General features: G+C 38.8%; 1 protein-coding gene across 1 annotated transcript in view; it reads left to right on the plus strand.

Moving 5' to 3' along the window:
• LOC140200969 (electrogenic sodium bicarbonate cotransporter 1-like) overlaps positions 1–23,466 on the plus strand; it is a 104,777-nt gene extending 81,311 nt beyond the window's left edge. The window contains 4 exon segments of the mRNA XM_072264609.1: positions 7,096–7,269; positions 10,425–10,577; positions 15,566–15,630; positions 20,867–23,466. Coding sequence (XP_072120710.1) covers positions 7,096–7,269; positions 10,425–10,577; positions 15,566–15,619 — 381 coding nt within the window. The 3' untranslated portion in view covers positions 15,620–15,630; positions 20,867–23,466.
• The last annotated feature ends 2,038 nt before the right edge of the window (positions 23,467–25,504 follow it).

The following is a 25,504-nucleotide window of genomic DNA, read 5'->3' on the forward strand; positions in this document are numbered from 1 at the left end:
CGCACTCTTCATTATTTTTTGTCCCCTAGGCTGAGTTTATAGGCCTAACAGAAGACAGGCTGCAATTGAAGAATTGCATCTACTTTATTGAAGGATTGTGTCTATTTCACATTAATATGTGAAGACCCTGAAGAGGGTGTGGGAGGGATTGCCTAGATTTGTGTTGGGGAAGAGGGACTTAAGTTTTGTGGTTAGCTCAGAGAAGTTGGGCTGTTCTCCACAGGGAAGAGATTTGATGGAACTCTTGAAAATTACAAGTGGGCAAAATGAGAACGAGAGAAATTGTTGCCACAGGCAAAAGTGTTGGGGGATAACAGATTAAAGATGATCAATAAAAAAAGAACTGAGTGTAACATCAAGAAAAATGTTTCAATGCAATGAGTTGTGATGATCAGGAACAGGTAGATAGGGTGGTGAAAAAAGGCATAAGGCATGTTTGCCTTCATCATCTGTCCCACTGAGTACGAGTTGGAGTGTCACTTCACAGCTATACAAGACATTGATGAAACTGCACTTGGAGTATTTTTTGCAGTTCTGGTCACTATGCTATAGGAAGAATTTTATTGAACTAGAGGGTGCAGAAAACATTCATAAGGATGTTGCCAGGATTGGAAGATTTGAATTATGAGGAAAAATTGGTTAGGGTACATTTTTTCCTGTAGTGAAGCAATTTAGGGGGTGACCTTATAGAGGTTTATAAAATGATGAGGAGCTTAGAGAAGATGAATGGTCACAGTCACTTTCCCAGACCAGGGAGATCTGTTACTAGGGAGCATAGGTTTAAGATGAGCGGGAAAGGATTTAAGGGGGATCTTGGGGGGAAAATTTTTAAACGCAAAGGGTGGAAGCATTTGGACAGGTACATGTAGAGGGATATGAGCCAAATGAAGGCAAATGGAACTAGCTTGGGTAGGCACCTTGTTTGGCATTGGACAAGTTGAACTGAAGGGCTTTTGTTAAGAGTTGTATAACTGTATGCTATGGAGAACTGGCCATCAAAACCATTCAGATTTTAATATTTGCAAATTTCTGCTGTTACTGTGGTTCAGATTTTTTAAATCAACCACAGCAAATATGATAGTCCTATATAATATATATTTCTTAATATCTAAAGTCTCATTGTCATGAGTACAGTTAAGATTCAGATTAGACAATAATGAGTGGTGATCTTCACATTTATGGAAACAATAATAAAGGCAACAAAAATCCTAAAGCTAGTGTTTTATAGAACAATTGATGGAATAAGTGGGACATTTCTTTTGTATATGCATTTCACAACCATCATCATTAATGTTCTTGTTTCAGCTTAGTTTATTACTTTTAACTTTATGGATTTATATGTAATGGATATGTGGAAGAGACTTGTACATTAAACAATTGACAACTGACTCTCCCTTGGGCACAGCAAACTTCTTAGAAATTAATGTCAGATGAGTACTCAGAAGTTCACAGATCGCATTTTTCCCTTTTTTCGCAATGGACACTTGTGAGCAACTGTGACTCATTGAATAAACAAGGGTACATCTGTTTCTTTCAAACAAATTACTTCTGTGATGCAATCTCACAGCAAGGCTTCTTGTATAGTTTATTTAATCCTCTTTCCTCTATTTCCTCACTGCAACGCCTCTCATATTCCCTTCCCACTCCACACTTCCTCGCTTCTCTCTATTTTAAATGTGTTTTCCTCTAGTGTGTTATTAGGCTTTCTGGTGTTATTCATTCCTACTCTGGCCATAAAGCTTAGTTGGTAATTTGTTCCCATTGTGCAAAATACAAGCTACTAGAGGAACTCAATGGTTACGCAGCAACTGTGGAGTTAGAAGGATAGTCAACATTTAAGCTTGAGACCCAGCACTAGCACTGAGAGTGTAGAGGGGATATAGGCAGTATAATGAGGTAAGGTGGTAGGGAGGCAGGAGCTGACAAGGAGTGGGTCATGGGCAGGTGGAAAGCTTAATTTGGGAGGTGATATGTGGAGACAACATAAGACTACAGATTCTGAAGTCTGATAAGTAAGGAAAGCATCTTACAGGACAGATACAACCTTATTAAGCCACTTTTATTCATGGCTGTAAGATTTCTTTCCATTTAGGGACAGCTCTATCAGTGGCTATCAATGATACTGTTATTCTGAACTTTTATACTGCCAGTAAATATCCATTGCATCAAGATTTTTATCAAGCAGATCATTCTTGTGCTGCTGTTTTCCAAAATAAATTCAACTAAAGAAATTATTTAACTTATGTTATTTGGTTATATTTCTAAGCATGCAAGATGTTATTGACATTATTTGTCACTATCACAAATGCATTGGTATTCTTGAATATAGAAAGCCATCATTCCAAAAACATACATATGATCTACTGCATGGAATGTAAAGGTTTAACCCAAATGCAGAGCAGTAGAGACAACTAGCAGCGAATGATAACTTAAATAATAAACTGTAAAATAACAAGCCACAAGGGGCCACAAAACAATAGAGAACAGATATTTCACTCAACAGGGTACCTGAAGGCTAGGAGCGACTGGATAGTTTGATGAGCAAACAAGGAAGGTGGATGAGAGCAGGGTTTATATAGGTTGAAGGTGAAGCACTGGAAATTAGTGGCAGGTGACTCCTATTAGCTGGATGGAGACTGGGAGGAGCCTGCATATGTAGACCTGACAGGAACTGAATTGTCCACATTGCCCTTGTAGCTTTCCTGATCTAGTCATTCTGTTGCAGGCAATGTTACCAGGAATTTCAAGAAAATTTCATCTGTTATTTTTAAGGAACCAAGCGTATGCCCATGAACTTTTTCTCAAGTAAACATGTGGAAGCAAAAGAGGAGAGATTTGATAATGTTTTGATTCACATGGGCCTCAGCTAAGTGTGGGTTCACTATTCTGAAATGGTAGTTTGTTACTTCTGCCAAAAAAACTAAGGAATATCTCATGATGTCTGCTGATCTCTCCAAAACTTATCTCTGCAAAGTGCTGGTAAATGGGAGTAATATAGATCGTCTGAATGGAAGGGTGCTTTGAAGGGCCTATTTCTGTGTTGCATGATTCTAGGACTCCAAAATGACTATTGATGTGACGACCAGAGCAAGAAGTTGAATCAGACAATAATGACAGAGAGGAATCACTGCTAAAGTAGCTAAAGTACTAACTGTTACAGTCAGCAAGTGAGATCTTATTTCCAAATTAATAGTACTTTGTCAATCATTAGCTATTCCCACATCTGTTCAGTCCAGAAATATATAGTAAGGCAGACTTCCAGTAGCATTACAATGCATTACGTCAAAAAGATCTTTAAAATTAGCCTACATAGCATGCTATGCTTTACATTTAGAAAGATCAGCAATTGGCAGACTTCTATACCATATATTACTATATACTGTATACATATTTCAAAGGATATACAGTTGCAAGAAAAAGTTTGTGAACCCTTTGCAATTTTTTGGTTTTCTGCATTAATTACACATAAAACTTGGTCTGATCTTCATCCAAGTCACAATAATAGACAAACACAATCTGTCTAAACTAATAACACAGACAATTGTACATCTTCTCATCAATACAGAGTACACCATTTAAACAATCACATTCTAGGTTCAAAAAGTATGTGAAACTCTGGGATAATGCCTTCTACAAAAGCTATTTTGAGTCAGGTGTTCCAACCAATAAGATGAGATTGGAGGTGTGGGTTGCAGAGGTGCCCTGCCCTATAAAAAAGACACAAAGTCAGGTTACTGACAGAACCTGCTCTTCTCAAGAAAGATCTGTTTATGTGCACCATGCCTTGATCAAAACAACTTCCAGAGGACTTTAGAAGAATTATAGAGCTGCATGAAGCTGGAAACGCTACAAAAACATCTCTAAAGACCTAAGTGGTCTTCAGTCCACAGTAAGAAAAATTGTCTACCAATGGAGGAAACTCAATACTGTTGTTGCTTTCCCTAGAAGTGGGTGTCCTGTAAAGATCACACCAACTGCACAACGTGCAATGCTGAAGGAGATGAAAAAGAATCCAAGGGTAACAGCAAAAGACCTGCAGAAATCTCTCAGACTTGTTGCAGTCTCTGTTCATGTGTCCACTGAACAAGAATGGTGTTCATAGGAGGAAACCACTGTTCTCAAAAAATAACATTGCTGCACATCTCAAGTATGCAAAAGACCACCTGGATGTTCTACAATGCTTTTGGGGCAATGTTCTGTGGACAGATGAGACAAAAGTTGAACTTCTTGGCAGAAATGCACACTGCTATGTTTGGAGGAGAAAGGGCACTGCAAACCAACATCAAAACCTCATCCCACTGTGAAGCATGGTGGAAGGAGCATCTTGGTTTGGGGCTGCTTTGCTACCTCAGGGTGTGGACAGCTTGCAATCATTGAGGGAACAATGAATTCAAATTGTATCAAGACATTTTACAGGAGAACGTCAGGGTAGCAGTCCGTCACCTGAAGCTTGATAGAAGTTGGATGACGCAACAAGACAATGATCCAAAACACAAGAGTGAATGAACAACATAATGGTTTAAAAATAAGAAAATTCATGTTTTGGAATGGCCAAGTCAGAGTCCAGACCTTAACCCAATTGAGACGTTGGGGCATGACCTGAAAAGGGCTGTTCATGCAAGGTATCCCAGAAATATTGATGAACTGAAACATTTTTGTATGGAGGAATGGTCTAAAATTCCTCCTTGCCATTGTGTAAGTCTGATCAGCAGCTATAGGGAATATTTGGTGGAGGTTATTGCTGCTAAAGGAGGTTTACCAGTTATTAAATACAAGGGTTCACATACTTTTTCCAGCCTGGACTGTGAATGATTAAACAATGTGTTCAATAAAAACATGAAAAAGAACGATTTTTTTGTTATTAGTTTAGGCAAATTGTGTTTGGGTATTATTGTGATGTAGATGAAGATCTGGCTAGATTTTCTGAGTAAATAAGTCAACCAGGTAATTGCAAAAGGTTCACAAACTTTTTCTTGCAACCAGTATATGTATGTGCAACTGTTACCAAAAATACAGAAACTGAGAATACAACTCACATTATACACTAGATGCATGCTTCCCTTGTAGCCTTGCATAGACCAAATAATAGTTTATTCACCAATCACCAGGATTTGGTCACCAGCAGTAATAGGTTGCTTTACACATTTCCTTCATATTCACTCAAACTACTTAAGGTTTAATCACTATTAGGGAAAAGGTGCCTTCTCCAAAGGGGTGTACCAAACAGGAACCTCTGAGCCTGTTATTTTTAATATTTAATACAGCATTAAGACCTAATAGCAATCTTTTAGTGACCCTGAGGCCAGGTGATCTTAACATTCTGAAGCACTGTCTGAGTAGTATGTAGGAGCCATACATCTATTCTCTATCTGCACTATATTCTGTGTTGTGTGATTATTGTGGTAACTAGTCACAAGAGTGAGGGCATGGTAAAAGTGAAGGGAATAAGTCCCATATTCATGCTTTGCTCATCCCAGTTTATAGCTTGGGACCAGCAGATGTCATATCTTTTGCTGACCGCTCGATAACGTTTAGCTTATACTTGGGTACACTTAAGTTTCACCACTTCAAGATTTTACGTTTTCCAAGTGCTAATAAATGATCGAGTAAAGGATTTGACTTTTGGAGCAATCATTGGAGCTGGGGATGCATCATGCAAGTGTAACAAATCCTTAGGGTTGCAGGCAGCGGCAGTCATTTTGTTTCTGCGCTACAGAGTACTTTACTTTGGGCTTCATGAGGTCGGTGAGGGACGGGTACACACAATAGCTGCGGAATCGTGCAAGTTAGAATTCTCAGCACCAGAAGGTTGAGTGTTTAAATGAATAAATAATCATTAATAGTATCTTCAGTATGATATGGGGAATCCTTGGCCCAGCAGGGCATGCACCTTTGTAGATCTATGATCTGTTTCAGTGGAGTGGCATATGAAGGAGGTGGAAGAACATATGAAAGGAAACATTATGTCCTTTCTCCCAGCTGGAACCTTGAGGTTGAAAATATCCCTCGATACAATGTACTGATGTGGCACTAGTCACCAGAATTTAATTTACATTATCTTAAACTGACTTAAAGTGTGAGTCGGGGAGGTCACAATAAGTTAACTTTCACCATAATTGTCCAAAGAATTTCTGGATACATTTCATTTAATGGGTGAAATTCTCAACAGCATTATAATTGAGGAAAGAAATGTTGTTACCTTGATGAAAAGAACTTTTTTTATTTGGGTAACTCTTCAGTCGTAATTGAGCTATATTACCAAAGGTCAAACTTGATAAAAGTACGTGGATTTTGATATTGGGTTCAAAGTTCCTCACAAAAGGAGCACAATTCATAGTAAACGATATTTCATGAAATTCTGAAAATACGATAAAAGAACCAGACGCGGCCAGATTGTCCGTGTCCGCTTGTCACTGCCCACAGCTGCACCTCAAACGTTGGTTGCAGACAAGTTGGCGAACCTCTGACTACACTGGGCAGTTCACGCCATAGGATCCGCCCTTAAACTCATCATTTCTGCCACCACGGATGATTGAGTGAAACCTCAGGGGTAGCTTGGTCCTACCTTGTTCTGAGTTGGGGCGAAACTGCAAACCTTGCCTTCTCAGCTGGAAAATTCCACTGGCGTTCCTATTTCAAATGTGAAAACAGGATTTTGAAACTATTTAAATCACCTGGTTCAAGTTTTATCTTGATTGCATTGTCTGTGTGTTAACTCGTATTTCAGCTAGTTATATAGACCCAATAGTTCACCCACTTCTCCCAATCCCGAATTTCAGACAGATCCAAGCCAGGGAATGGCCCTGATCTCACTCAAATAGTTTACAGAGTAAATAAAACCACAAAGCATTTAAACCATGAACAGTGAGACTGCTCGCTGACACAAAGGCCCAAAACTACACCTCCTGATCCATGGGATTAACAAATTAACATTCCCTTGGGGAAACAAACTCAAGTACTCATGCACCGGACGATCGGGCCTAATAAGGTGGTTTGAAAAAAGTGGTGGAAGACAAGAGGCAAAAACAAACTAATTGATATTGTCCAGAGGAAACAAGCGCAATATTAATTCCCTGCTACTTGTCTTTTTTATAGTTCATGGATAGACTGAAGCTGCTGTTGACACCTCCCAATCACCAGCCTGATTTAATATACTTGCGTCACGTCCCGCTGCGCCGCATTCATCTATTCACATTAATCCAGTTCTTGTGTTTGGTTGTCTTATGGGTTCTGAAATCAACGGATGCTGCAATAATCTTTCCAGTTATGGTAAGTGGAAATGTGTGGATCATGAACATACTCACCATAAACATGTAAAATTAAAATCCCAAGAGCTGACAAAAAAAAACCTCACGTCAGGCACCGTCTGTGGAAAGACAAGAGTCCACGTTTCAGTTAAGACCTGCTGAGTGGTTCCAGCACGATGAATGTTGAGGAATCATTCCAGTCTGGAGCTGTGATGTAAATTTCCAGGGCAACAACCAATTCCAGATGATAACCTTGTGAATTTTCTATGGGGGTAGGTGTGTGGTGAAATGAATCGCAACAGCAAGCTTGTGTCCTGCGCCACACATAACAGAATCAATTGTTCACTCAACCACTGTTTAGACTAGTCCCAAATGATGCCCTTATATTGTTTAAATTTCCAAATTTATTCCCCTTTCCTTGCTTATTGAAGGTACTGTTCAAGTTTCTTCATCTAAACGTACTGTTTGTTTTATTTTCTCTGAGTGGTGCTGAGATAGGTATTGGTTTTCATCATGTGGCATTATGGGAATAACATTCCCTTCCTGCTCCTGAAGATTCAGATAATCCACGGCACAAAGTGAATATCAGTCAAGTATCTTGGCATTCAGTCTTACTTAAATGGTTGACCATATGATTATAATAGATATTTGTTAAATTATAATCTTGGTTTTGTTTTCAAAGTCTTCCATTGTCTCGCACCTCACTGTTTCTCACCCCTTGCAGTCTTATAACTTAAGAGTTTGTGAATCATTAAAATTTAAGTCTGGTCTCTGTGCCCAAGTCAAAATAGAGCTACGATTCATCCCACTTTCCAACTCTCAAAAGTTTTTTGACATTTTTGAGCAATTTTGCAAAGATGTGTTTCATTCTTTTGTGTAAGGGGAGTTCAGTTGTACAGGGAAATATAGTTTGGGGTTCTGAGAGATCTTATTGTATTCAAAATTCACTTTAAAGCCATGCATTAGTAGACCAAATATCAGACCCACTTCAAATTCAGGCAACTTAGAAGTCACACTTGTAGAAACATTTTGTTTTGATAGATACTGTACTGTTCTTTCCAATGAAGGATGCATAATTGCCAGTTGATACTACTGTGAGATGTGAGGAACTGTCTTCCTGGTATGACAAAGGTTCTTTGTCTAGCGACCAGGACATGTGTTTATTGATACAGCTAACTGCTTGTGGTGCTGGCAAACATCATCTCAGGCTCTGGGTCAACAGAGAGGGAGGTGTAGAACTGCAGTAATCTTGCAGCATTGGGCTGGTGTATGCATACACTGTCACAACTAGCTACGTAAATTGTACAGAAGAAATCCCTCACTATCTGCTCTTGGGTAATATTGTTAAACATCAGTAACTTGGCTGATGTGTTCTTCTTCCGTTTAATTATTGATCCCATGAATACCTAAGAATTTCTTGCTCTTGATTTCCAATGGATCCATTTGTTTGAATTTAAGCATGGCATTTCTCTCCTATCACACTCATTACTTCTTTGAGTTGGTATTTGCAGATTTGGATAACTATCCCAAACAGCTGAGATTTATGAAATACACACCCTTTGTACTAAATCTTAAAGAATTTGCCCACCACTCTATCTTGTGCATTGCCCCTTGCCAACAATAATTGGCCCCCAAGAGTGAAATTCAAACCCACACAAAGAACAATGATGATATTTTAAATAAAGGAAACATAATTAATTTTAACTAGCTCTTGAAGTAGGCATTATTGTAAATGTATTCAAACTTTTTTTAACTAAGTCTGCTGCTATTCTCATCACAACACTATAACTTTGGATAATCGAGACTATTTAGTCATTGTCCATTTTTTAAATACCCTAGAGTTATTTTAAATATCACCTTTCATGAATTTCTCCATGTTATTCCCAATAGCAAAGATCGACACCTTCTCTGCACTGCCTGCAAGTATGACTAGCTGTTCTGCCTTTTCTCCGCCCTATATTCTGTTGCCATGAGGAGAGAGATCCCTGGAGCCTTTCCTGGGTGTTTATGCCAGGATCGGCATAAATAATTGGTAGTACCTTGGTTACAATGTTCACACAGGGAACACTAGCTGTTGATCACACTCACAGTTTTGTGTGACATATTGTGGTTGCGTATTACAATGGTTAATATGGCAAATACAGTACTGTGCAAAATTCCTATACACATATACTGTACTTGGCTAGGGTGCCTAAGGACTTTGCTCAGTACTGTTTAATTTACATATTACACTGTGCTGCTGCAAATTTCATTGGTGTGTGACTGACGATAAACCTAATTCTGATTATGGATCTCTATTGTGACTGCGGGTGGGAAGGGGGCAGGGAGATGGGAATTATGGTTGAGAAAAGGGGAAGGGAGAGGAGGAGAAGGAACAGGAAGCAGCAGAGAGACATTTTGTAATGATCAGTAAACCAATTGCTTGGAATCAAATGACCTTGCCTGGTGACTCAGGGCTGGGTGTGTCCGCACCCGCGCCCTCCCCTATCCTTGACATTCCTTTTCTGCCACCTGTCCCACACCCCTCCTGTGGCGCTCCACTCTTTCCATTCCCAACATCCTTTGCTCCCACCAGATTTACAAACTCCCTCTGCTCCACATTGACAAATACAGTACTGAGCAAAAGTCTTAGGCACCCAAAGACTTTTGCACAGTACTGTAGATTAATTTTACACAGTTTGTGGCCCTGAAGAGTATACTTATTTTGGACGCCTTGTGTACATTCATTAGGTTGATTCCGAGAGTAGTTCTGTGATGATACATTGAGTTTTATTTTGTATTCTATATGGGGTGTTGCCAAGGTTCTTTAATCTAATGTCACATGTAGATCAGACCAGACAACAAAATAGATATCCTTTATAGAAGACACTAAGTAATCGGTGTAGAGACCAGTGGCGCAGTATAGTTATCAGTACACAGTGATCGCCTGTGATGAAGTTGGGACCTCCATATTCATGTGGGAATCTCACGCTTTTGACACTTGTGAAATGAAATGCAACTGCTGGTATTTCTCAGGAAGAATGTGTTATCTGTGCCAGCAATATATGAGCATGAATTTACTTTTAATAACAATAGCTATCTCAATGCTTTCTACTATTTGCTAAAACACATTAAAATGTTTGATGGTTTGAATCAAGTTTTCTTAAATGACTAAGTTTGAAATTGGATGGGTGACAGCTCCTGGCTTTGGTGGGGATACGAAAGTCAATGGAATGCATCTTCAGTAGACATGACCTAAGCTGGCTTGATGATGTAATGCCAGAGAGAGAGAGAAAAGAAATGGAGGAAAAAAAACCAGAGAAGGATATTTCGAGTATTGAAAGTGAAGATGTGAGTACTTTTTCTCTTTTTTTATATATGTAGAAATATATCGAATATGAAATTTGAGATCTTTGCAGCCACCTAGTGGTTGTATAATCCCCCTCATTCTGTGACCAGGTGGAAACTGAACAGTGACGAATTCCTTTCAATAAATAACTTCCTTCTTCTAAATAGGATTGAGCATGAGATTAGAACACCATTTCAATTAGTTAATGGCATGTGTATAGTTAAACACCAGCCTGCATACTGGCAACACACAACACTTGAACAAGTATGCAAATTTTATAGCATTTTGTGCTGCAACGTCAGGCACTTCCATCCCCCAAAAAATGGATTAAGTGCATGTAAGATCACTTAAATCATGTGTGGAGTAAATTCAGCTGGAAAATCCCTCAGTTCCTGCAGAAAGTCTGCTTACTTTCTAAATGAAAATGGTAAAGTATGTTCATAGGTAAAATTACTTTGTTAAATGCTCTATACAATATGTTTATGTGATGTGTAAAAGAGGTTCAGGCTCTAACATAGCAATAAGAGTAATGAAGAGGCAGTGCTGCTGTTCTGCAGGTAAGTTATTCGGTGAAGATGATATCACTATCCGTTTAGTTAAACATTGGGGGGCTTGACCTTTGCAAAAGACTATTGTTGAAATTTTTTTTATGATGAGAAATATGTGAATGATTTTTACAGTCCAACAATCCAGTGTTATAGTGCTTGTATATAATGTAGGGCTACCTGATGGACAGCTGCAGCATAAGTCCTAAATTTCACTCTGGATATATTTGAAGCTAGGTATTTACATCCTATAAACATCTCAGTGTGAGAACCCGTGCACTTCTGGCCCTCTATACTGTCTGAATTCAGCAGAAATTATTTAAAAGTTTGTGGCATGAATGAGAAATTAAGCAGGAGATTGACAGTGCAAGGAACAGTACTCAGGAAGTCATGTGTTTGAGGGGAGATCAGTGTGAGGTGGTTTATTGATGTAGACGGAGGCAGCAAAGGACAGGAAATACCCACCAGTGAAGAGATCCAACATTAAAGGACATTCTTGGTCCTCCTGGTCCAGAAGAAAAATTACTTGGGCCTCTGCTATCCTGATGCTGATTTCTGCCAACATTATCACACTGCTGTGTTGGATCGCCTCTTAATATTACTGATAGTGTCATCGGGATCAGGATTTCACATCTTTTATTGCTGGAATAATGGCTTCTGTCATTCTGGAAACCTGGCAGACGTAATAATGAAAGAGGACAATACAACACCCTCGCCCATTGTAGTTAATATTAATAACTTGCCCGTTCATATACATCAAGAGATTAAGATTAAAATCCAGTCTAAAACTGAAGCATGTCTTGCACTTCAGCAAGAATATTTCTTCGTACTAAACTTTGAACAGTGCCTGAAATACTTTATCTCAATAGATCTTTATATTTTCAACAACTTAAGTGAGTAAAATTAAGTTCAGACAAATAAGCTTTTAAATCCTGCTTCCTATGCATTTTAAACAGACCTCAGTTTGTGTTATTTTCCTTTATGCTTGCCATACATGGAAGCCAGCTTTAATTTCACACCGTGCTACTGGGAGATAAGGAACCATCTATTAGAATTTGAGAGTAAACTTTCACTCTTGTTAAGCATCTCATCTGGCTTGAAATGAAATCTATCTGTTCCTGAAAAGCAAATAAATACAGCTTCATGAGTTCAAATAGATTTGCAATCTGTCTTGCTCTGTTTGATCATCAATCTAACTTAAACACATTCTTGGTTTACAGCTTAGCCCTTCCAAGAGTATTATTACACTGAATGAGTACAAAGAGCAGTTGAACAGCTTGGTTTCACGTACACAATTTGTCTGCATTTAGCTTATAACTAACTCAGTCACATGCAGGCATCAGCCAGCCTACCCTTGTATAAGCAGTGCAGCCATGTACAACCAACAGTCACATGCCACTTCCCTGGTTTGAGAGAAGCAGAGAGTTCTACAAAAGACAGAGGAAATCCAATTGTAAATCCTTATTCTAGTATTTGAGGCCAATGCAGTCCATCACACTTGACTGGGTTACACTTATCCATCTGATGGCCCAACTGTGCCACCAGTCAGCCGATCAAAGTGCAGACAGCAGCTAGTCTAGCCGCGCACTCATATTTAGACAGCAGCCAGCCCACTTACACAAACACACACACATATTAGGTTCAGTCATATGCACATTTGTCAGCCAGTCTATTCACACGTAAAAAATTATCAATTCAGTCAAGTCAAATTTGCAGCCATTCTGTTCTTAGCATGGCTTAATTCACGTAGATTACTGCCAAAACTGGCTTAATTCATGTAGATTACCACCAAAACTGGCAGTAGCCAAGCGCAGGAAGTGGATGTGTTCATGTCCGAGTGATTTAGGATTAAATAAATTTAGAGCCTAAGCATAAATTATTCTTTTTCTGTCATCTGTACACAGTCTTTTATAGCACAACAGAAGTGTTTAACAATATGTAAAGAACGAAGTTGCAAAGAGATCTTAAAAAATGTAGGAACAAATTTAATTCATCTTATGCATATGATACACATAATTGTAGTTTTAATTGGTGCAACTTCATTATTCAGTTCAGAGAACCCAACTCAGAAGTTCACAACTATTAGCTTTATTTCTCTCTCCCTTTTCTGGCTACCCAGGGGTCATTATAGTCTTCCAATAATTGCAGCTGAAACCTCAGATTTGAGTTTCAGTTTTCACCCATTCTTTACGGTATTCGCTGGTTTGATATCTACCTCAGTCTACATCTGATTCCACCGTGATACAACACTTGGCGGCACGGGAGGTCGTTCCTGCCTGTGGCCATCGAACGTGCAGCTCCTCCCGTGGAGGGTCAGACACCCTGAGCCTGGACTTATTTTCCATCTGGCATAGTTTGCATTTTGCTGTTTGATTGTTGGTGGTTTTTGCATTGCTATACTTACGCTCTATTTTTGGTTGGTGTGGCTGTAATGAAACCAAATTTCCCTCGGGATTAATAAAGTATATCTATCTATCTAATTCCTGGCTGAATTTGTTTCATCCATGCTTTCCACTGTTCTGTCTCTAATTTCTCTTATGTTATGTGCAGAGTGTTGTGGTCTCTCAACTTCATAGGTTCTTGTCAGAAATGTCCTGCTTTTCTTGCTCCACTGAAATTGCTTTCTCTTAGATCATAAGTAACGTACTCTTTGGCATTATTCACATTGAGTTATCCCTTACTGTCTTCGGTTTTTGTTGGCATTTAACACATTCAATCTCTCATTGTTATGTATGCATACTAATGTACAATCTCTGAATCTCTGATTTTGCCATCTATTTTCCTCGTATTCATTGCCACCATTACAGCTCCCTTATCAACTCAACTATATTTTTCTTTAATGATCTGTTGTCCTAAAATAGTTTATAAATGTAGTGCCACCTCATGGCATTAAAAGAACTGCAGCATCAAATATATCCAGCCCAGATGAACTTGGAAGCTGATCATATTGGCAGGCTGGTGAGTAACTTAACATGTGACTCATCGGGAACCTATAGAGTGTGGTAAGTAGTATTGTTTTGGGGGGGGGGGTTTAAAATGAATAAAGAACAGCTACTGGAGACATGATAACACAACAATTAAGATACAGAATATGTTTGGTATCATTCTTAACTGCATTACAGATTTGTATCTGTTATAAAGTCTTGTTTAGTCAACATCTTCAGGTCAACTTTGGAAAAGTTAAAGCATTTAAAGCTGTCCAGTTGTGGTAAGCATCCTACAACTTACAAACTTAAAGTAGTCTATTTTGTTTCTTGGGTGAGGATCCTGTTATGGCCCTACCTGTGCTTCAAACTTCTGATTTCCCTTTGTAATCAAGACTTTTTATTTCCAAATTTGCAGCATAATTTGCTGAAACCCTGTGCTTCATGCCCTTGACAGCTATTTTTTCGACTTGTGTGTTCAATATGGTCTTACTGACTTAGCCCATGCTCCACAAACTCTCCTTTGTCAAAAGTGGAGCTGACAAGTCTTATTATCCACAAAGACCCACATGTTCATCATTCTTGTCTTCACCAATATTAATCTTCTCAGACTAACTTAAAAAATCTACTGATTAAAGTTATTCTTTAGTTCATTGCATGCAGTATCTGATACCTCCTCTGGACTCACTTTTTCATCCAGGTCTATAAATATTCCAATAAGGGAAAGTGGTTGATTCTACTACATTGTAACTCATTTGCGGTACATGTAACTATGGCCTGGGGAAGGTTTTCCTAATTTTCCTTCTCTGTTGCTAATTATCTCAGTATCAGGATAGAATTAAAAGACTGGAAGGTTGCGCACCTTGAAGATAGGAAAGCTCAAGGGCATAGAGGTATCTCAATGTGCGCATGGAAACTTCAAGATTCAGTTGGCTGCTTGACCAAAAGTGAAAAGTTTAAGGGGAACATGAGGGGAAACTTCACTTGTGAGAGTGTGGAATGAGTTGCCAGCACAAGTGGTGCATGTGAGAGCACAATGTCAACATTTTAAGAACATGTTGGTCAATGGGAGTAGGGAGTTTAAAGGATTTGGCATGGGTTGGATGGGCTGAGGGCCTGTTTCTGTGCTGCACTTTTCTATGACTCTAAGTATGAGTGATGGGTAAACAAGATACGGTGCAGGTTAGGACACTTATAGCAAAGATTCGGATGACCTCAAAACAGAATATGAGAGACTTGCTAGGAGTCAGTTGGAAGAATCAGCTCTAGAGGTAACAGAGGAATTAATGAGGATGTCAACAGCAATTTTCACTTTAAGGATGATTACTTGGAAGAGATGCCAATGAATACCTGATGCTAATGGAACTATGCTCAATATAAATCATCACCTTCAGAAGGAGCAAAATAAATGCATAAACAAATCAAGTACAGCAAGTTAATTTTCATTGTGAATTACATCAACAGTCTAAACAGCTAACATGGTGGTTAAAAATTGAATTTTGATTTATTTTCTCCCTCTAGTCTGAATACCGATATCTACAAAAAGCACCTGACATAAATATCTCCTTGAATTGAAAGAATAAATGGTAAGTCAATAGTGTTCACACACAGACTTCATCACCAGTTATGTGATTTATGCAGATTTTCTTTTTCCTTGCATCACATAAAGTGAACACTTGAGTCGATACTAGCTATCAGATCAGTCCTGTTAATTCCATTTGGCTCTCTGTAAGCCATTCTCCTTCGCAGATCTATTGTCTCCACCCTAACGCTCTGACAATCCACCCACACAAGAGTAATTTCACAATATCCAATATATCTTTGGGAAGAAGCAAAGAGGGGAAACCCATGTGGTCATGGGGGGTGGTGGGGGCAAGTTAAAACTTGCTCTCAGGCATTACTGGAAATGGTCTGAACCCAGGTATCTGGAGCTGTGACTCAGCAGCATTAATTGCTGTACCACCTTCTAATTTATGATTATGAAACCATGTCTAAGATTATAAATAAACTATTGAAACATTATTTGAAGTAAACAAGTATCTCAAGTAAAATGTAATTGGAAGTCTTCTTCAACCCTCTTTACTGTTTTCTCCTATATTGAAACCCCTGCCATTTGCCTCTTTGTGAATGTGGCTCAAAAACAAAGTTTTAGTTGGTCATGTTTTCATGCAACATCTTGTAATATTTATCTGTATTTAAAATACTATATAGTGTAAAGATGACAAAGCTTTCTCCCTAAATATTCAGACTTACAGGTATTGAGTTACAATCAGAAATTATACAACTGGGATTCTATTCCTGGGAATTTAGTTTGTGACATGATTAAAGTTGCAAAATAGCAAACTTCAGGGGAAGTTGATTGTTTGTCACTTTCTACCTATCTTTAATATCTGGAAAAAGGGGGGCACATCTAAAAATTACTGGAGCCAAGCCTATTGGAGGTGAAGTTAGAAAATACTTCTAAATATAGAGTAAAAGATTATCTGAAACCAGCAGGATACTACTAGATTCTTAATTTTAAAACTAAGATGGATAGATATTTTGTTTAATCAATGTATTATGGGATGTGGCACAAAGGCTAATGTGCGGAATTGGGTCACAGTTCATTTGTGATCTCACTGAATTGTGGAGTAGGTTTAAAGGTTCAAATTACTTACATCACGAGTTCCTAATGAGCAAAGTTATTGGGCTGAAAAGTATTCTTATGATAGGTTTTTAAAGGCTGTAAACTTAAATAAACAGCTTCTGTTGTCTGTGCACTTACTCCACAAAAAATTCCATTTGATTGCTTCTAATTTTTTAGCATCCTTATTTGCACATTCCTCCATGACTATCTTCTCTCATCCCTTCCATCTTTAAGAAGGAAGGGAGGAAATAGACAGAAAATCATGGGTCAGTTAACTTGCCTTTAATGGTTGGGAAGATGCTGGAGTCCATTTATTAAGGATGAGGTTTCAGAGTACTTGCAGGCACATGACAAAATAGGCCAAAGTCAACATGGTTTCCTTAACCATGACAGCCCAGATAGTCTGGGGTCTCCTCTCCCTGCGATGCTAATGCTGTGAGTGTGCCCTTGGCTGCTGTGCTTTGTGTCTGTGAGCTTTGCGGTGATTTGCCCTGCTAATATGATGAACTGAATTCCGAGGCCTTGGGCCCACTCCGGGCTGCTCCAGGGATTTGGATCTAAGGACTCAGTTTGGTTCTGAATGCTGCTGTTGTTGCTCACTTCTACTATCTGCATGATCTGTTTTTTTCTCTTTCTTTGTGGCTCTGGGGGTTGGTCTTAATTTTTTAAATTGGGTTCTTTTGGATTCCTTACTTTGTGACTGCCCGTTAAGCAAACAAATCTCAAGGATGCATGATTTATACATTCTTTTGATAATAAATGCACATTGAATCTTAAAGAGAAATCTTGTCTGTCTAATCTGTTGGAATTTTTTTTTGAGGAAATAACTGGAAGGATAGACAGGGGATGTTGTTTACGTGGATTTTCAGAAGGGCTTTGATGAGGTGCCACTCATGAGGCTGCTAGGTGAGTTAAGGGCCCATGGTACGGGAAAGATTAGAAGATTGTCTGACTGGCAGGAGGCAGAGTGGAAACAAAGGGGCCTTTTCTCATGGGCTGCCAGTGACTCCTGGTGTTCCACAGGGTTCAGTGTTGGGGCAGGTTCTTTTCAGGTTGTATGTTAATGATTTGGATGATGGAAATGATGGCATTGTGGTGAAGTTTGCGGATGATACAAAGATGGGTGGAGGGGCAGGTAGTGTTGAGAAAGCAAGGTGTCTGCAAAAGGACAGATTTGGAGAATAGGCAAGAAGTGGCAGATGGAATATAGTCTAGGGAAGTATAAGTATAACAATAGTTTCTTAATTAATAAGGGTGTAAAAGGCTACGAGAAGAAGGCAGGAGTATGGAGTTGAGAGGGATAATAAATCAGCCATGATTGAGTAGCAGAGCAGACTCGATGGGCCAAATGGCCTAATTCTGCTCCTTTGTCTTATGGTCTTTTATGGTCTGAAGCGAGTTTTTTAAACTAGTATATTTTTTATGAACAAAACTATTTTTGTAATCCCTAAACTTTTCTGCATCCAAATGTTCAATTTAAAAATGTATATACATTTTCCAGTGGAATCAGGATGGAATGACATCAGAATCACACAGGGCATGGGTTGGAACTTTTTGTTTTCACTTAAGTTTTAAAGATGGACCCATTTACAAATGGGTGTGTGCTTGCAGCCATATTGCCCCAGTGAAAGCAAATTTCCATCACCACCCCAAACTCATAGCTGCCATTTGGGCAACCCTGTGCCAAGCCACTTCTTTTCTTTTTCAATCTTTTTATTAGTATTGTAGTGATAAAGATTAACATAACAGTAATCATACAAAGTTATTGGGATTACATTGTTGTAATTATCATATATAAGTATAAAGCCAGTTAATACATGGATATTAAACCTCCCAATCTTACAGGATACAAATATTATATATAAACAAATTAACATGAAAAAGAAAAAAAATATACCCCCCCACAAAAAAAACTAATCTACAAAATAGACTAACTAAACTACAGAAAAAAAAGACATGGGCTGCTGTGAAACATCAAAAAAAGAACCATTAGTGTCGTTGACTCCGCTCCCCTCAACAGATACTAAAAAGAAATAGAGTAGGTTTGGAAAAGGTCAAATTACATCATATGAAAGTATTGAATAAATGGCCTCCAGGTCTTTTCAAAATTAATAGAGGGATCATAAATAACACTTCTAATTTTTTCTAAATTTAAACACAACATAGTTTGAGAGAACCAATGAAATGTGATGGGGTGTTTGATCTCTTTCCAATTCAGCAAAATGGGTCTTCTGGCCATTAGTGTAAGAAATGCAACCATCCGACAAGCTGAAGATATTAAAAGATTTGGTTCTATCATTGGTAAACCAAAAATTGCAGTAATGGGGTGGGGTTGTAAATCAATACTCAAAACAGTTGAAATAATATCAAAGATATCCTTCCAGTGTTTTTTTAAAAGAGGACATGACCAAAACATATGAGTTAAAGAAGATATCTCGGAATGACATCTATCACATATAGGATTACCAAGCCACTTCTACCGCTTTCCTGGACTCTAATCCCCTGGCTGAGCCTGCTGTCTGATTCACCTTTTGGAAAACCTTACTAGGATTGGTGAGGGTTACACCACTTACACCCTCCTTGGTCTATATGAAGATCTGATCAGGCCAATTTTGCATTGTAGTTTTCTTGGAACAAACATAGAAATTCAGTTGTACCTATGACTTGAAAAATAATGATCGATCCTTCCTTGTGCAGCTTTAGTCCCCTCTTTAGTACATATATCTGCTCTCAGAGGCTTTGGTCAGATCCCATCTGGAGTAGTGTCCAGTTTTGGACTCATTACTTCAAGAAAGATACTACTGGAAGATCTTCTACTAAATGTTTACTGATCCCCTCTCCTATAGTCCAGATTTTCCTACAGCAGGCTCCAGGCCTCACTGTTCTATTTGGAAGTCAGCAATTTAATGTATTTATACATTGTACCAAACTTTTGAATAGTCTCTTTTTGGAGAGGGTGGGGGGAAGGGAATACCAGAAATTGCCAGTAAAAACAAGGGCCCAGCTATGTTGAGATCTGTCATGGAATTTTCTGCTAGGCCTCAACTGTGGTAGCAAAATTTGCTGAGGTGCCGGTAACTGGCATTGCTTCATGTGGTTAATTTGATTGTAACTTTGCCTCTTTATCAAGTGCTGATGTTTTGAATATATGTGATGTTAAGGAGCTTTCATTCCTAATGGGTCTCTAATAGATTGTGGGATGTATTATTATATAGGCATCCGTTAGTCTAGTGAGACCATGGATTAGTGCCTTGGAAGGTTTCCAGGGCGCAGGCCTAGGCAAGGTTGTATGAAGACTGCCAGTTGCCCATGCTACAAGACTCCCCTCTCCACGCCACTGATGTTGTCCAAGGGAAGGGCACTAGGGCTGATACAGCTTGGCACCAGTGTCGTCGCAGAGCTATGTGTGGTTAAGTGCTTTGCTCAAGGACACAACACGCTGCCTCAGCTGAGGCTCGAACTAGCGACCTTCAGATCACTAGACCGATGCCTTAACCATTTGGCCACGCGCCAACACAGGGATGTATTATACCATGTAAACATTGGACATATGTGAGCTGTGGCCTTGAAAGGAAAGATTCAGTTTAGCAATCAAACATTGTTCTGGACACTATATTATTGCAATTGGAGATCAGCCATTTAGTATTGACATTTTCTGGAATGAACTTTATTTTTGTGGATGTGCAAACCTCAATTTTCATCTTTGTATTATGGAATTCTAAAATTGTACCATGGCAAATATACAATTCTAATACTGCAGCATGGCTAAGATGTAGAATTCCATTATTTCTGCTTTGTGCTATACTACTTTTTCCCTCCCTTTTTAAAATGCAATGCTTATGAAAATTATCAAGATAAAATGCTAACAAAATGTTACACAGTTCAATGAAAACAGAAAATGTTGTAAGTATTCAGCAGGTCACTTTTTCTTTAAAAAAACAGAGCTAATGTTTCAGTTTGAAAAGCCCTCATCAGGAATTTTTCTAGTTCTTTTTCAGTTCTGAGGGTCTTTGACCTAATCAGTTCCTTTTTCCACAGATGTTGCCTGACCTGCTAAGGATTGCCAATGTTTGTTTGCTCTTTTTATTTTGGATTTTTGGCATTTTCAATTATTACCTTGTTAAATGGATTAGCTGCACCTAATGGTTTGTTGCAATTTTTCAGACTTTCACCATTCTTCATTTGTATTTTGACAGGATAATTCACTACTCGTGGTCATGTTCCCAGTGAAAGAGACTTGGAATGTCGATGTCTAACATTGGATGGAGTTGCTGCAAGAAATAAAATGAAATTGTTCTGATCACAAAATGGAAAGTTATTAATTTGTGAAAAATAGTTACTCATTGATTGTTTTAATTGAAAAGGAACCTTGAACAAGTTCATCCACATCATTAACCACTTGGTCATTGTTTTAAAACCAAGGTATCTTTAACCAGGATACCTAACCTTGCGTTCAAATATTTGAGTTTTTGTTTTCATTGGTCAGTGAAAGTTACAGTAGTGAAGCAGTTTCATTTGTATCCTTGTTTACAGTCATTTCAGTTATAAAGGAATCTTTGAAGTTGCATTAGGATTAGGTGAAAAGTTTACACATCTTTCAGTCAAAAAGTTGGGAAGAAAATGTTTATTTAAAAGAACACTCATGCCATATCTCTGATAATAAATTTATTGTGGCTGGGAGCTTTCAAGTACAATAGATTAAAATACATTTTAATGATGCCACTAGCAGGAGGACCTTCTCTCTCATAATTTTGCTGATGCCAATACTGTTGCTCTTTAAAACTGAATTTCATTCCAATGATTTCATTCACAACAAAGTTGGAATTTTTGGAGGCAAGTCTGCCTCAGTGCCCATCTCATTCCAAGAAATGTTAATTATTTTTTACTAATTCATTTCTTGGCATCTGAATGTCACTGGTTTATTACCTATTCCAAGTTTTACTTAGTGGTAGTGATCCTTTCTGGTAAAGATAGTTCTACATCTAGTCAATAGTTCTAAATGTTATCCTATTGGGGGTTCTGAAGATGAAAAGCACTTGTTTCACATAATTTAAATTTGTTGCTGTGTGTGGAAATTTTTAATTTTAAAAGGTGAAAGGAGAATTTATTGGAATGTATACTTAGTGCTCTTTTGCTCTGGGCCTAAGTTAGAAACCAAAGTGAAGGAGTCACCGTTGTCTTGCCACATTTCCTGCAGGAGCAAGTTTATGACAATTTAAGACAGATTAACACTGAATCCACTTCCAAGTCAGTAGCTCTTCAATGAACAAAATGTATGGTTTCAAAATTAGAAAAAAAGAGATAACTGAATGGCAAGTTATTATTTTTGTGATTTTTTTAAAAATGCATAATCTGAACCAATATGGAGTTTTTGGAGTTTGCTGAAATACCTGTTTGTATGCTATAACTCTGACTCTAAGGTATACAGTAGGGAAGTCATATCGACACCTGAAGGCATATTTGATGAGATTATACTCAATAATGGAGGTCAGTAGAACACTGAAATACTAACAAGGGAGGGAGCTGTTATTCAATTTGAACAAGATCCAGACATTTTAAGAATGGCATCTAAACGGCATACATTTACCAAGGTGTTACAAAGGAAGAGGAACTTGCATATAAAGAGAGTTTGACTTAAGACTTTTAAAACCTCTACCTGTAAAGGTTTTAGAAGTAACTAAGGACCATAAGAAAACAAATGGTCTCCAATAATGTTGCATTGACTGGTCACAAATCTACATTAATCATAAAACAATTGAAGTTGAGGGAAAAATATGTAGTAAGTGGTCAGTAGAATGAGGAATTCTTTGCCATATATGATTGTTGCAACGGATAATTATCTTAAAAGGAGTTAAATCATTTTTTGAAACTGTATTAAAATATACAAAGGAAGCATGGAAAGGATAAAGATAAATGAACTAAATAGGATGAAGAGCAAAATCCCAATGTAGATTTGCTTAAATTATAGCTTTCTTTCTGTGTTCTTGTGTAAATATGAAATTCACCTGCTGTCTTTGATAGTGAACCTTCAAGAACCAGAATAACCCCTTGGGAGAAAGTATAATTCTCTGTGTAGAAATTTCTACATAATGTCTTGTTTTAGCCAAATCACTGATATGTATTTTGAAAAAGATTCTTTTTAATTTTTTGCCAGGTATCAAATAACTGTTTACATCTATATCTGAGAATAGATTTATAGCTTGATTGCATGTTCAATATATCAGCAGTATCAAAAACTAGTTTATGATGGTTTGTTCCTTGCATTGGTTATTCCTAGCCCTTTGATTGCAAAAGCAGTTTGATCAGTAGTTTTTTTTATAACCATGTAAAGTACAGTCAAACTTCAATTATCCAGCATCCCGTTGTTCTGGAATTATTACGGTTTAACATCGAACCAGCATAGTAGTTCAGAGTATGAGTCAGAGGCCCAGCGTGCAGAGTGGGTGTGCAGCCAGAATCGGATCTGGAACAGTTTCTCCTTTTACTGGCTTTCTTCCCTCTTCACTCTCAGCTTTGATGCAAAGTATCAACCTGATATATCAACATTTCCATTCACACAGATGATGCTCAACTACTGCGTTCCTCCAGCAGTATCAGGAACATGGGTAGCATTGCAGCTACAAATAGATTTTTAATATTTTCTGCTCTTTTTAAACTCACTGTGTTCACTGGAAAACTTGTGCTACTTTGAAACTGTAAAAAGAGTTAAACAAGTGTATTTGGACATTAATAGGAGCAATTTCTGCAACTTCAGCATCACCAAGGTCTGAGAGTACCAGATTAGCAAAGGTTTACTGAATATGGTATACCAATTTTTCATTCTAATTTGCATCCTGATTTAAGATAATGTAATAAAAATGTTGAAGATCCTCTATCTTGCTTCATTTTTTTGGAGTTTGCAATATTAAGGCAGAGATAACAGAAAATGCTGAGCGAGTCGGGCAGACCTATAAAGGAGTAACAGCTGATGTTTCAGATTACTGACACATCCACGGAACTGGAGAATTGAGAAAGTGAGTGTGTTAAATTGTAGAGTGGGAAAAGGATGGCGAGGACAAAGGGAAAGTTTGTGATAGGGTTCAGATTAAAGTTGTCTAGACAACACAATATTTTAGTGGCCAGGGGAAAGGGCAAATCCTATCTGAGCTGTGGAGCAGAGGAAGGTAACAGAGAAAAACTGGAACTGTAAAATGCAGGGTAAGGCAGTCACTGGAAATACTCAGTAAATCACATTGACTCATGGAGAGGAAAAAAAAGCTGAATTACAGGTCTTGGTTCAGAATAGAGCACAAACAGGAAAGGCTACAAGGCAAAATTGTTGAGTTCAATATCATATCTGGAAGACTGTGACCCCATCACCAACTTATGCCAAAATTTTTCAAGAGAGGCTGATTTCAAATATAAATTCAAAGGTCTCGGTGATCTACATCCAATATTTTTGAAAGATTTGCAGATAGTAGATATTCTGGGTGTTTCAAATTTCCACAGATTTTAGAATATTCCTGTAGACTGGAGGGTTGCAAAAATAATCACTGCTCTTTAAGAAAGAGAAAACAATTAATGACTAGTTAGCCTGACATCAGTATTAAGGGAAAATACTGGATTCTATAAATAACGATATATTATCAAGACATTTATAACTGAGCAGAAGTGACATGGATTTATGAAAGGAAAATCATTTCTAAGACCTCAACTGGTATTCCTTGAGTATGTATGTATTAGAGTATGCACTCAACGCCAGCACAGAGCAGGAGGTGCAGCGTGAAATGGACTGCTTCTCACAAGCCTGCGACAACTTCGGTCTCACTATCAGCACCAAAAAGACCTAAGTTATGTACCAGCCTGCCCCAGGAAAGCCATACCAGGAGCCGCGCATCACGGTGAAGGGCCAGAACCTCCAGGCAGTCGACAACTTCACCTACCTGGGCAGCATACTCTCTTGCGCAGTGAACATAGACGCTGAGGTCAACAACAGGATTGCCAAAGCCAGCGCCGCCTTTAGGAGACTCCGTGAGAACGTCTGGGAGTGGAGAGGACTCAGCCTTACCACCAGGTTGAAGGTCTACTGTGCAGTGGTCCTTACCACCCTCCTTTACGCCAGCGAGACCTGGACTGTCTACAGCAGACACGCCAAACAGCTCAACCACTTTCACCTGAGCTGTCTCCGCAGACTCCTCCACATCAGGTGGCAGGACAAAGTCCCCGACATGGAAATCCTGGAACGAGCTGGGCTCTGCAGCGTCTACACCCTCCTGCTGAAAGCCCAAGCCAGGTGGGCTGGACATGTGGTCAGAATGCCAGACAGCTGATTGCCTAAGCAGCTGCTGTACGGAGAACTGTGTCAGGGCAAGCGCTCAGTCGGGGGGCAGAAGAAACGTTACAAAGACTGCCTCAAAGCCTCCCTCAAAGGCCTGGGTGTCGACATCAACACGTGGGAGACGCTTGCCCTCGACCGTCCAGCTTGGCGCAGCAAGCTCACCACAGGAGCCCGTGCAGCTGAAGACAGGCGCATCATTGAGGCGCAATGAAAGCGTGCTGTGCGCAAGGCCCGAGCAGCATCCACTGCCACGACAGCACCCACCCACCCACTTGTGTCCCACATGTGGGCGAGCCTTCAGGGCCCGGATTGGCCTCATCAGTCACCTCTGGACCCACAGCCACCAATCTCCCATTTGACTTTGAAGCCATGGTCATCTTCGACTATGAAGGACGAACAACAAGAACATGTATTAGAGTAGATGTACAGTATTTGGATTTTCAGAAAATGCTACAATTTAGTTCAAAATACTTGGAACTGGGAGTAATTATGGCCGGGAAATAAAATTGGTAATAAA

This window comes from Mobula birostris, chromosome 7 (genome assembly GCF_030028105.1).
Source record: "Mobula birostris isolate sMobBir1 chromosome 7, sMobBir1.hap1, whole genome shotgun sequence".
In the NCBI taxonomy this organism is placed as follows: Eukaryota; Metazoa; Chordata; class Chondrichthyes; order Myliobatiformes; family Myliobatidae; genus Mobula; species Mobula birostris.